This window comes from Rhinolophus sinicus, chromosome 1 (genome assembly GCF_057876585.1).
Source record: "Rhinolophus sinicus isolate RSI-liver-muscle chromosome 1, RSI-T2T, whole genome shotgun sequence".
Classification (NCBI taxonomy): domain Eukaryota; kingdom Metazoa; phylum Chordata; class Mammalia; order Chiroptera; family Rhinolophidae; genus Rhinolophus; species Rhinolophus sinicus.
The window spans coordinates 80,001,229-80,014,545 of NC_142501.1; the positions used below are offsets into that span (position 1 = coordinate 80,001,229).

The window sequence follows — 13,317 nt, forward strand, 5'->3', positions numbered from 1 at the left end:
ACCTAGTAAACATTTAATCAGCATCTATGCAAGTATTTGAATGCATGTGCTATAACTTTCTTTGATATAACAACTCTGTGAGGTGGGGCAATATTCTTCGAGATTAGTCACATATACCACCCCCTTCCAACTATTAAACACTTTTAAAAAGGAAATGGTGGCTTTAAATTTTTTTCTTTTTGTTTAACAAGCAAAGATGGTTTTTTACTATGGCCTGTCAACTTTTCCTGTTCTTTTGACTTTTGGCCTCATTATAAAGCCAACAAAATTTAAAAGGGTCAAATTCAGCTTCTATAATAACAGGTGCTGAGCAAGGCAGCATGCAGGATATCACAGTAGATAATCTTGCTTTTCCCAATTTTCATTCTTTCAGTTGTCAATGTGAATGGTGATTTCTTTTCTGGGAGCTATATTAAAATGTTTAATATACTGAAATAAACATGTATTTCCTAATGCATTTTTTTCTTTTAATTTTACTGAAAAGCTCGTTAACATCTTGATTTATATTTTACCAACTTATTTAATTGATTGCTTTTGCTCTATAGGGAGGAAAAATATTTTTTTTCTTCTGCCCATCAAAATTCTTTGCTGGGACCCCTGTAACAAAAGATAGATTAATGACAGAAACCCTCACAAATTTATTTAATACGAATTCTATGTGATATGGGAGCCTGCATAAAAAAATGAAGACCGAAAGAAAGAGTTAAACCAGAGCATATTTAGGTTTGATGAAGAGTGGAAGGTGTTGGAAATATATGATATGACAAAGGATATTAGATAAGGATAGTAAACTAGGGGAAATTTAGCAAGACTTCTTCATTCATATTCCTGTTGTCCTTCACCTTTGGATAAGAATACTTTTCCTCTGTGGAAAAGAGAGAGCACCTCTTACATGAAAGCCTTATGACTCACTTCCCCAAAAGGTGAGAAAATCCTTACTGCGCAAGCCTTTTCTCAGATTCCTTCAGATTAAAATATTCAGTATGCCAGGGTACCAAATTTTGGGGTAGTATGTGAGAAGGACCAAAGTTTTACCACCCCAAAATGCCATGTGGGATATTGATTTTAAGCAGATAATTAGGTAACAAAATACTTGGAAGAAACCTTTGACTCTACCCCTTTACCTGACTAAAGGACCTGCTCCAGGAAAGGGGATATCATCACAGATCACTACAGTTTGATATAAACTAATGTGTAATACAGAGGAACCTAACAAGGCCCATTTATTTAGTCTTTTCTGTGTCACTTTGTTAAATATGACCTAGCAAACATTTATTTACTAAACATTTGCTTTTCATCTCCATGTGAATTGCCTTTGAAGTCCCAAACCATGACCCCCCGCCATCTTCTCTGTAGCCAAAGAATGGCATATAAACCTCAACTATCCAATGCCTCTTTGGATCTCGTATCTTGTATCACTGCCGAATATACATCCATAATAAACTTGCACAGTTTCTCCCATTAATCTGTCTCTGTTAAATTTGATTATTAGCTTAGCTAAAAGAATTAGAAGTGGGAGGGAAATTATTTTTTGCACCCCCATACATGTCCTGAATCCTGCTAACTCTAAACATGTAATATACAGATGATGTATAATAGGGTTGTACACTTGAAACCTATATAATTTTATTAACTAATGTCACCCCAATAGTAAAATAAAAACTTACATGTGTAGATATATACCAATGTATTAGCTGTTTATTAAAATCATTTTTATAGTAGCAAAATTGGAAACAATCAAAATGTGCATCTTCAGAGACTGGGTAAAGTATGTAATGTAGTCAAACAATTAATACACCTTTAAAGAGAATGAGGTAGACAGAGTGAGAAATGGCCTCAAGAAATTACGTAAAAAAGAAAGTTATAGAACCAAAAATTAGCATGACCCCATTTATGCTAATGATAGCTAGATAGATAGGTGGACGGTAGATAGATAGATAGATAGATAGATAGATAGATAGATAAATGAATAGATATGCAAACTCTCACACATATATAGAGAAAAATTTGAGGACCTTCAACTGCTCAACTGTTAAAAGTTAGCTCTGGAAAATGAAAATGTGGAAAGATATTTCACTTTTATCATTTTAAAGCTGAATTTTACAATGAGAAGCATACATTTTATAATAAAAATATTAAACAAAACCAATTGAAAATAAAATGCCACTCTCAGATACCTGAAAAACAAAAAAAAGAAATTTCACATTTACAATATTTAGACATTCTTAATCCCTGGTAAATAAAATAGCCAAATGATGATAATAAGGAAGGATGGAGAACTGAAAATATAGACAAAGCGAAGACTTAAAGAATAAAGGGAAAATCAAACGTGTACCCACTTACTGAATGAACTTTGCCGTTCAGTGATTCAGGAAGAATCACTGTCAGGTGTGTAGATGTTTTCTAAGTGATTTGTGTATGTTTCTTATGCTAAGAACATTTTTATCATTATTTTGGCTAAAAAAAATTGATGATGATGGTGATGATAATGATGATGGTAATAGTAATAATAGGAGTTGTTTTTCCTCAATATGAAGAGCATCCTAAATTAAGGAAGCCCCAAAGTTAGCTTTCACTGCTTTCAATATAGTGAAAACAATCTTTGTGTTACTGTCACTGAAGAATATATTCCTAATCAACCTCCTCCCCAGCACCCCTGCCCCCACCTTTGGAAAACTTTGATGATATTGGACTGAGGAATTCAAGTATTCAATGGCTGGTCAGTTTTAGAAGAAATTGACAATTACAGTCAGTGAAACTTGTATGTATCTGTAGAGAAATGTATGATGCTGTCTCAGGTTAAATGTGTTTTCTTTAGTGTCTCATTCTTTATCCGTTATGCGTTGCAAGTACATTTTCAGATTCTTTTCTTTGTCACCCAAAGCACCTATTATAGTGTTTTAAAATTTCCTAACTCGTTTTTGTTCAGAAGATGAAGGAGTGAATTGATGGTTGAATGACTGAATGTGAATTAAACCCATAGCAAAATTTACAAAGTTCTGTTCACCCTGGAGAGAGGAAATGATTTGATGGAATGTGATGTTAAAAAGCAAAATTCAACCAAGTAAATTTGAAGATCTAATTGGCTTTATTATTAAAAGATTCATGAATCGGGTAGCATCCCATCTAGCAGCTAGAAGGGGTTATACAAAATAAAAGGTTTTTATAAGAAGAAGGGTGAGATAAGGGAGCTAGTAACAAAAGAAAGGATTATTTGGGGTCAGGACATTTTTTCTTCGGGGGAAGAGAACTGAAGTGGTTTGTTTTTTTTTGTTGTTGTTGTTGTTTTTGTTTGTTGGTTGGTTTGTTTTATCATAAAGACTGCCTCTTTCTCTGGGGGATGGAGAGAGCCCATATGACAAATTACCTTACTGGTGCTTGACCAGAAAATCCAGACTGGTTGGGTAAGATTATGTTTCTGGGAGAGGCTGAAACTACAGTTAGATCAGGTATGAAATCTAGGTTTAGTGTCATCGTTTTTTTAGTAGGAGTGATACCATTTTGGGCCTGTGTTTTCTCTTTAACAGTGATTATTTTTTTCTGAGTATTAGGAGTACATGTAATTTATCTTAAGCCAGAAGTTTTGTCTATTAACTTCAATTTTCTATTCATAGCAAAATAGATTGAAGGCTTCTACAGGCTTTAGGTAAAATGCTACTGGTGCTGCTGCTGATGATGATAATGATAACAATAGTAATAATAATAATAATGTAAAATCTGAGAAAATAGTTACATCATTCTTTTCTAATTTTCCATAAATACATAACTATGAGAAAAAAATCAGTCATATCTGGCAGAGTTTACCACTTAACTCCACTTTGCTTTAAACTCACTAGTACAAAGAAGGATAAAGTATCATTGGCTGTGGCAATTATAAAATTATTGAAAACTGTTTCAAGGGAGCACTGGAGAAGGATACTAAGCAAGAAAAGCTTCTTCATATGACTTTTAAACTGAACTGAGGAATCAGAAGAGAGATTAAGACAGAATAGTTAGCATTTTGACTATATACCTCGATAATATTCCTTCAATGATCTATGTGGGAAAGGAGAAGGTATCCAATTAGGAAGAGTTAAATAATTAAGCACACTGAGAACCCACTTACAATCAAGGTACATTTCTATTCAAGTTTTGCTAATGTTATTGCGCAGCCTAGGGGGATGTGGAATAATCACAGCATGGATTGTTTCAGTGCCAGAAATTGGCAAATACACATGTGGGCTGGCAAAGTGTTATTGTATGATTAAGTATTTGTCCACAGGCAGGGAGGAAAGTGAAGCTAGTAAAGACCTGATGGATTGGCCCTTCCTCTCCAAATCTCATCTCTCCATTGTGAACAGGATCCCACCCTCTCTTGCCGACTCCACATTGGCTCCTATATATTTATCCCCTCTCTTCTGAATCACCACTGGATCAACATCCTCAGTATCGTTCAAAATCTAAATATCTCCTTCCTTAGAAGAATCAAACAAATACCCTTGTACTTACATCCCTGTCTAAGTTACTGGCCCATTTCTGTCTTTCATAGTTGAAGGTTTCCATACTATCTTTACTTCTATGACTGTAGTTAAACAAAAGATGCAGCCTTATTTTTAAGTAGTTTATTTATGAAGACCTCTTATCTTCAACTGTGTATTTTTAGGTACTAAAAATGTTGTCTTTTCTCCTCTTAATAGTATGGCAGCTACGATAATCCAGGCATACTGGCGTGGTTACATTGTGCGCAGACAGATTCATTTCTCCACAAAGCGACATACTGCTGCAACAGGACCCATGGGATCCCGTCCAAATTCCTGCATCAAGAATCAAACTATTTTAAACCAAGAAAAAAGAGAAAATACTGAGACTATCCAAGAACAAAGGGAAAAGGCTGCTATTCTTATTCAGGTTACTTTTAATCTTTTGGTGAAATAGTATTAGCCACCTTTCACTTGGTTATTCTGTATAGCAGACAACCCCCAGATCTTAGCGTTTTACAAATAATGGATGTATTTCTTATTCATGTGACATGTAAGCTGCAGGTTTGCTGCAGGTCTGCTGTGTCTCTGCTTAGTATCTAGGCTGAAGGAGTAGTCTGTAATTTGGAAAGACTATTCTCATGCCTGAGGGCCAAGCTAAACCACACAATCATATTTAAAGCCTCTGCTCACATGTATCAATTGTCACATATGCTAACATTTGGTTAGCCAAAGCAGGCTGCACTTGGCCTGATCTATACAACCGTTTTTAGAAGCACGTTTTAAAATCTAAAATAATTGTTACAGTCCTTCAAATGCACATTTAACTTAAAAATTAAGAAAGCAGATAGTGAATATGCGTAGACTTGATTCAACTTCACCAAGACCAGATTTCAGAATGAAGTTCAACCTGATCATATTCATCCTTTATTTCTTTACTCAGCAAATATTTTTTAGAACCAACTATTTGTCAAGCACTGTTCTAAGGCTCAGGAAACATAACTATGTTGTTGTATAAAAAAATACAAGATCTCAGCCGTCATGGGGTTTACATCCTGGTAGAAGAGGCAGACATGAACTAAATAAATACACAAAATAAGGTCTATAGAAATTCATGCTACTACACCTGAACTGAATCCTAGTAACTAAACACCAATTTAGGGCTCCCCTTTATTCACTCATTCAGCAATTATTTTTCGGCACAAAAGTCTCACTAGCTTTCATTCTGTTAAGGTGCACAGTTAATAAATAACTACGCTAGGTAGTGATAAGTACTAAGGGAAAATATAATATAAATCAGGAGAAGTGGGATAGGGAGTATCAAGGGCAAGTTTATCATATTAGACAGGATGGATATGGGAGACCAGCGAAGATGACATGGAAGGCAGTGAAAGAGGAAGCCGCTGGGTATCTGGAGAAAGTTTATTCCAGGCAGAGGAATATCAGATTCAAAGGCACTGATATAGGAGCATACTGCAGTGTTTAAAGAGCAGCAAGAAGCTAGTGAGACTGGAGAGTGACGAAGGGGAAAAGAGTGATACGTATAAATCATACGTCATTATAATGATTTGGGCTTTTAGTCTGAATGACATGGGGAGATACTATAGGAATCTGAGCAGTAGACTCACATGATCGAGTTTACTTTATGACGTGATTATACTGTAGGAAGGCAGGAATGGAAGCAGCAAAATCAATTAGAAGGCCTTTGCAGAACTCCAAACGAGAAAATGGCAGCATGGGCAAGAGTGTCAGAGTAGAAGTGATAGGAAAATTACATTCCAGGATCTATGTTAATTTATCTTGAGGGTATGCATATATACTTTGAAGGCAGAGCTGATATTATCAATTCATGAGGATGTGGTATATGAGAAGTAAGGAGGGGTCTGGGATGCATCCAAGGTGTTGGTATAAGCAACTGGAAGAATAGCTTTAAAATAAAGTTGCTGCTTTGGCTATTAAAGTGATAGTTTTCAAAAGAATTATCTTTGCTTGGTTCTAATGAGTATATTCAGTATTTCAGTGGACTTGATTTCTCTGGACTGTACTCCTAAGGGCAATGCCTAGTCCAAACTGTTACAAATGCCTGAATGGTGGTGGGAGCCGGGGGAGGGTAGTGGGCTCAAGGTAACTGAGGAAAAGAAAGAAACCTCAGGTCCTATCTCAAAATATGATACTGCTGCATGAACAATGAATGTGTCATGCAGTCCAAACTCTCTCTTAGCATCAGCTGATGAGCAATACATTTTTCAGCATTGACAGTAAATGGATATTCAACTGTTGCTTCATTTTGTTCAATAAAGAGAAATTCATTACTTTATAAGACAAGCTAGTTCAGTGAGGGACATCTCAGTTGAATGTTCTTTTGAATATTTTGAATTTCTTATTTCTGTGAGAAAAGTAAGCATAAGTTAGCTTTTCTTTGCAACTTAGAAAACGAGTCTATTTTGTGGTAATCATGGTACTTAAAGTCATAGAAGTCAGCTCAAATTCCCTTTCTCTTCTCCTGAGTACAATCATCTAGATTTTAAAACCATTCATCTTAAAACGTGAATACTAGGCTGCCCAACCATCCTGGGGAGCAGGACATGATATAGAAGAAACAGCCTAGGCTTTCTTTTATTTTTGGTTATGTTTCAGAATTTTTCAAATTTATTTATTAAATTTACCAGGGTGACATTGGTCAGCAACATCCTAGGCTTTCGAGCATGAAGATTTCATGAATGACGTGGTGAAGACTGCTCACTCTCACTGAAACTTACCCTCTTCACTTCTTCCTAGCATGCAGCCAGCTTTCCTCACACTTGAGCACTTTACGATGGCCCCTTTTCTGAGTTCCAGTCAATAGAACATGACTGAAAGATATGTGCATCACTTCCATATCTGGCCCCTAAAACTTCCCACTGACATGCCTCCGTATGCTTTTCCCTTTCTGGCCGGCTGAAATGCAGACAGCCTGTGAGGCCGCCGTGGAGGTTGTCTGTTGGGACTGCAGTCTGCAGAGCCTGGGTACCTGAATCGTTTTATGTGAACACCCTCCCCCATGATCTTGTCTATCCTCTCAATGTTTGTTATGTGGTCAAGAAATAAACTATTGTTCCTGAGTTATTCTACAGTTTTGGATATTTTTTGTTAGAGCACTTAGCTTACCCTAACTAATATGAAGGATGTCAGATACACTTTGAGAAGTAGCTAGTGTTCAATGTAAATGTGGGAGGTAATGGAATTTCAAGTATAGATAACCGTGGAAGAAAAAGAACATAGGATTTCATATTACTGGAATAATAAGAAGTTGTAGTGCAACTAGACTACCGTAAGTACTAGGATATAAGGAAACATAGGAGGAATGTTGTCAGAGATGTGTGAAGGATTCTAACACAGAATAATTGTATGGTATGCTCTAGGATGGGAGTTGATGGTAGTTGGAGAAGAAAAAGATATGAGATGTGTCGAATCCAGATATAGTTGTCTGGCCAGGGAATTGATTTGAACATGTGAAAGATGAATTAATCATAGATGGATTACCGGGAGGAAAGTTGAAGCCTTGACAGAAATAAATAAGTTAGAAGGAGAATCTGAACATCACTTATCACACATGTATATTACCATCATTTCTCATCCACGGAATAGAGATGGCTGCAACTTGAATTCCTGATGCACATTATTGAGGGAGATGTCTGTTAAGTATCATACCAGAAAAATACACACTATGGATTATAGTCTAGAGCTTTGCTGAAGTTCTATCACTGATGAGTTGGGCTGGATCCACTGTGAGCTTCAGTGAATAAATCTTTGTCACTGAAGGCCTGGATTAAAGAATTCCCTCTCCACCCTCTTTTCCCTGGGTCTGTACCTAATGTTGATATCTTCTGTCATCAAGTCTTCTATAACCAACACACTTCTCCCTTCTCCTTACTAGATTATTTGAAACAAATCCCAGATATCATTCTCTTTGTCAATAAATCAGTATAACTTCTATAAGATCTATTGTTTTAAGTATAACTGCAGTACATTACCAACCTAAAAACCAACAATTATTTTTCAAAATCACCAAATATTGAATTAATATTCAGATTTCTCTACTGGTTCATAAATATTTGTTGATAGATTTTTCTTCATCAAAATATAAACAGGGTCATCCCTTTGCCATGGGTTTATTCGTTACTTAAGTCTTTAAGCATATAATAACCCCTTCTCTCTTCTCTTCTTTGCAATTTATTCATTGAGGAAACCAGGTCTTTTGTCCTGTAAAGGTCTATGTTTTCTGAATTTTGACAAATGCATCCTTATGACATCATTTAATATGTTTCTTATTCTCTTTGTTTTCTGTAAACTGACAGTAAGATCTAACATTTGATGTGATTTGGGTTTGGTTTTTTAATTGAGAATACTTCATAGGCGTTGGTATATAGCACAGTGAGGAGGGAGGTACAAAGTGTCTGGTTGTCTCTCTTTTAGGAATATTAGTGGCCATTGATAATCACTGCCTAGATCAGTTCTTTTTTAATGATTTGCAAAATGTTGATACTCTATCATTTTTTCTTTATTTGTTAACTAAAATATGTCTATAAAGAGAAACTTTGTCTAATCAACTACTTAGTTAATCTGAGGTACAGTTTATAAAAGGCAGATCAAATGCTTGATGCTCTCCCTTTATTTACCAATTTTTAGATCAGTGAGCTTTGCTAGCATCCTCCTGAGATCACCATAATGTGTTCTGTCATAATGTGCACATAAATTTTTTAAATGTATGATGTACCTAATTCCATTGCAGTTATAATTCTTATTGGTACTCACATTGTCCTTTATTTAGCCAGTGGTGGTCTATTCAAGTTAGCTTTTAAAACACAATTTAGTAGTCTTTGAAAGTTCCTTTTCTTTTTAATGCCACATCATGTTCCAGGTTCATTTTTCATACATTCTGCCTCAGGCCAGAATTCAGTCATTGCTGCAAATATCCTTCGTTCCTTTAGTGGAAATAATATTTAAAGACTCCAGTCTGGATTGTAGGAGTGCTTTAGGATTTTAGGACTGCTTATTTCTACTGGTGGGGTCATTGTTTTTAATTTTTTTCAATATACTGATCTTAAAAATACATACTTTTAAGAAAGAAATATATGGGTTCATACGGATATTTTAAAATTAAATTTAGGACTATAGCATTTTTACTTATTTGATTTTATATTTGCATTTCTTCTATAGAAAGTCCTGGTTCCTAATGACATTAACATAAATGCTCTTTTTCTCGCCCAGTATGTATGTGTGTGTGTGTACGCACATACATACTGGAAATAAACAAGGGACACACAAATGAGAAAAAAAAAGGCTCTATATTCAGGGTGTGCTGTAGCAAAGCAGTCAGCCACCATCACTTGTCATTGGCACAGACTCAAGGGAAGTAAAGGGAGTGGGAAATTGTTATAGTGGGGAAGAAAGAGAGAGAAGGCTTTAGGCATGCTCTGATTGGAGGTTGTCGGCCTCGGGAAGATGGGTGGCAGGCCACTAGAACTGGGCATCTGATGTGATTGGTTTGGGCAGCATATTTAGCTACATCTGGTTGGTCCCAAGTTAGAAGAAGTAGGGACAAAAAATAGAGAAGCTGGCAGTCATTGACCAAGTCTTGACCATTCTTGGCTAATAGTTGCAGAGGTTGTGGTTTGGCTTCCTAGGCTGTTTGCTGTGGGGGTTGTCATATATGGTCTGTCCATTGTCTGTATTTTCCACTTCTCAATATATATATTTGTCAGCTTAACAATATCAATATTATTACTAACATTATGATTACTGAAAACATATTTAAGGCATTTTTTATAATTAAATTTCTCTTTGGAGTATATTTCACTAGGGATATAGTCAAGTAAATCTATTTTAAAGTCACTTTAAATAACTTCTATACGGTTATGCCCACAGCATGAAACATATTTTTATATTTTTCTCATGAATTTTTTCACATTTGTTTTACCATAATCTTAAACATGTACACAGTTCTGAAGTCAAATCCAAACAAGGTATATTCAGAGAAGTCGAGCTTATATTGCTGTAATTTCTACCTGAATCTCTGCCGCTATAGTTAATATTTTTTACAATGAATTTTATGACTTATACTTTCACTTTTTAAGTATTAGAAACCACATATACATATATTTAAATACATATTTATATAACATATATTTGTTATATATTTATATACAATCTCTCATAGATAAATGGTAACATGAATTTATCTATGAAAACAATTAAATATGAAGAGATGAAAACATCCCACTCTTTCTACCTTGTTTTTTTACACTTAATATATCCTGAAGTTCACTCCCTAGCCGTATATAAAGATACTCATTTTTTAAATATATGGTGACAGAAGAAGATTTGATTCTGGGTAGTGAATACACAATGCAATATATATAGATGATGTATTATAGAATTGTACACTTGAAACCTAAATAATTTTATTAACCAGTATCACCCCAATAAATTTAATTTTTTTAAAAGCTGTGACATTTTTGGAGTTATAGTTAGGAAAGCTTTCCCTTCTCCTAAGTTATTGAGGAATCTGAATGTTTTTAATTCTATTATTTTGTGTTTAGTTTCTTTAAAAATGAAATCAGTTAATTGTTATGGGTGAGGATACCACTTGTCTAACATGGCCATTTACGTATAGTAAAATTTTCCTAAATTTGTGTTAGTTTATTTTATACATAGTCATCTGAAAATTAGCAGAATTGGTTTTCCTTTGTATCTTTTTCTTCTTAGTTTAGAGTGGGTCCTGGAGGAATTATCAGATAATTGATTGGTTGACCTACATGTGCAGTTGAGGGAGTTTTAAAGATTCTTTTCTGCTTACCACAAGGAAAGTCTCCTGAGATTCAGAACTTTAGACACAGGCAGTTGTTTAATTTATCTTGCAGTTCTAAGTGTCACATAAAGTTCAAAACACAGATTACTGAGCCATTAAACTAAAGTCTAAGATGTTTTATCTTCCTAATGGGATAATACAGAGAATCTGGTTTGGAGTTTGATCTATAACCTTGTATAACATGCTTTAAATTTTTGTTTAGGCCATTTGGAAGGGCTTTCTTTTGCGAAAGAAACTGACAGCAGCTCTAGAAGCTATTAAGAATGACGAATCTGAAGAAGAATATGAAGAAATAGATTTAGAGGATTTTACATTTGATGAAGTAAGTACCAAGAGCATTGGTCTTAAAATGTTTTTAGTATACTATTTTGAAGTTAAACCAGTTTCTAAGGTTTAACTACACCTTAGTGAAAATCTATAACGGTGTTATAAATTTTTTTACAGATTTTTTTCAAATAACACTTGAAAAAGTATGCTTTTAATTTCCTAAAATCTTCATTTACCTACAAGCTCATACAGTGTGTAAACATGGTCATAGCCTATTTACAAGAGTTCCTGTGTATTCTTCACCCAGATTTACTCATTTTGTTTATCAATTATTCTTCATAAAATATAACTATGACCTTATTAATGCCCTGTTCAACAACTGTCCATAGCTCCCTGTTGTCTAGAAAAGTGAGAACATCCGCCTTAAACTGTCATTTCAGTGTTCTACAGTAACAAAGAAAACTCTCCAGAAACATCCACCACTTCTCCCTGGTTTCTTCCATATGCTCCAACCAAACCGAGCAACCTCTTACTGTGCAGAGTACTTGCCATTACATTCTTAGTTTTGCTCATCTGTTCTATCTTCCCTAGATAGTTCTCAACCGTCAGATTAAGATATAGAACATACTAACACCCCTGAAAGACTTCCTTATGCCTCCATAGTATTCACACCTCGGTTATCATAGAATAGCTTTGCCTATTTTTGAACTTCCTGTAAGTGGAATTATAGACTATGTACTCTTTTTTCACATAATATTATGTCTGTGAGATTTATCTATGTGGTTGAGTGTAGCTGTATGTATGCCACTCTTCTGAATATACACTTTTTATCTATTCTTTGAATATATCACTTTTTAAAAGTGGTATTCTATTTTAAAATAGTATTGGTAGATTATTTGCTGTTGAATTATTTCTACTATTGCCTATTATGACTAAAGATGCTATGAACATTCTTATGCATGTCTTTTGATATGTTTATTCACATTTCTTTTGGAAATAGAATTTCTAGGTGATAGTGTTTACCTACGTTTAGTAGATAGTGCCTAATGGTACTCCAGAGTAGGTTTGTGGTGGTATCTCATTTTGATTTGCATTTTTCTCATAACTAATAATGTTGAATGCCTTTTCATATTCTTACTGGCCATTTAAATGTCTACTTTTGTGACATGATCAAGTGTGCATTTTCAGTTGAGTTGCACATCATTTTTCTTACTAATTTGTAGAAGTTCTTTATATATTCTGAATACTACTCTGTTTTCCCTTGCAAATGTCCTCTCTACATTCTGGGGCTTTCTTTTTTATTCTATTTGTAGTTTATTTTGATGAACACAATGTTTCTAATTTTAAATTAAAAACAAAATGTTTTAAATTTAAACCAAAGTTTTTAATTGTAAAATATAAGAAAATTTTGCCTACTCTTAGATCTAGAAATATTCCAGAAACAGATCTAGAAATATTCTAGAAACTTTACTAACTTAACTTTTAGAATTTAAGTCTATGATGCATCTGGAATTAATTTTTGTGAGTAGTGTGAGGAAAAGGGTCAAGATCCCCCTATACACACATTTGTTGTTACAGACTTTTCACAGTGGATTGCAATTGAAGCTTTGTTTAGATTCAGGTAACTGTGTAAGTGGGTTCTCTTAATTTTTCTCATTGTTCTGTTGTTTATCCTTACACCACTACTTTATTGGTGTATAATTTATAATAATTTTGATATCTAGTCTTATAAGAGCTCCAACT

The 13,317-nt window shown here is 34.6% G+C and overlaps 1 protein-coding gene across 2 annotated transcripts in view; it reads left to right on the forward strand.

The window, feature by feature from the left end:
• LRRIQ1 (leucine rich repeats and IQ motif containing 1) overlaps positions 1-13,317 on the forward strand; it is a 184,334-nt gene that overhangs the window by 72,886 nt on the left and 98,131 nt on the right. For both annotated transcript variants that reach the window (XM_074325334.2, XM_019754918.3), the window contains 2 exons: positions 4,677-4,887; positions 11,510-11,629. In XM_074325334.2, coding sequence (XP_074181435.2) covers positions 4,677-4,887; positions 11,510-11,629 — 331 coding nt within the window. The remainder of the gene's footprint in view (positions 1-4,676; positions 4,888-11,509; positions 11,630-13,317) is intronic.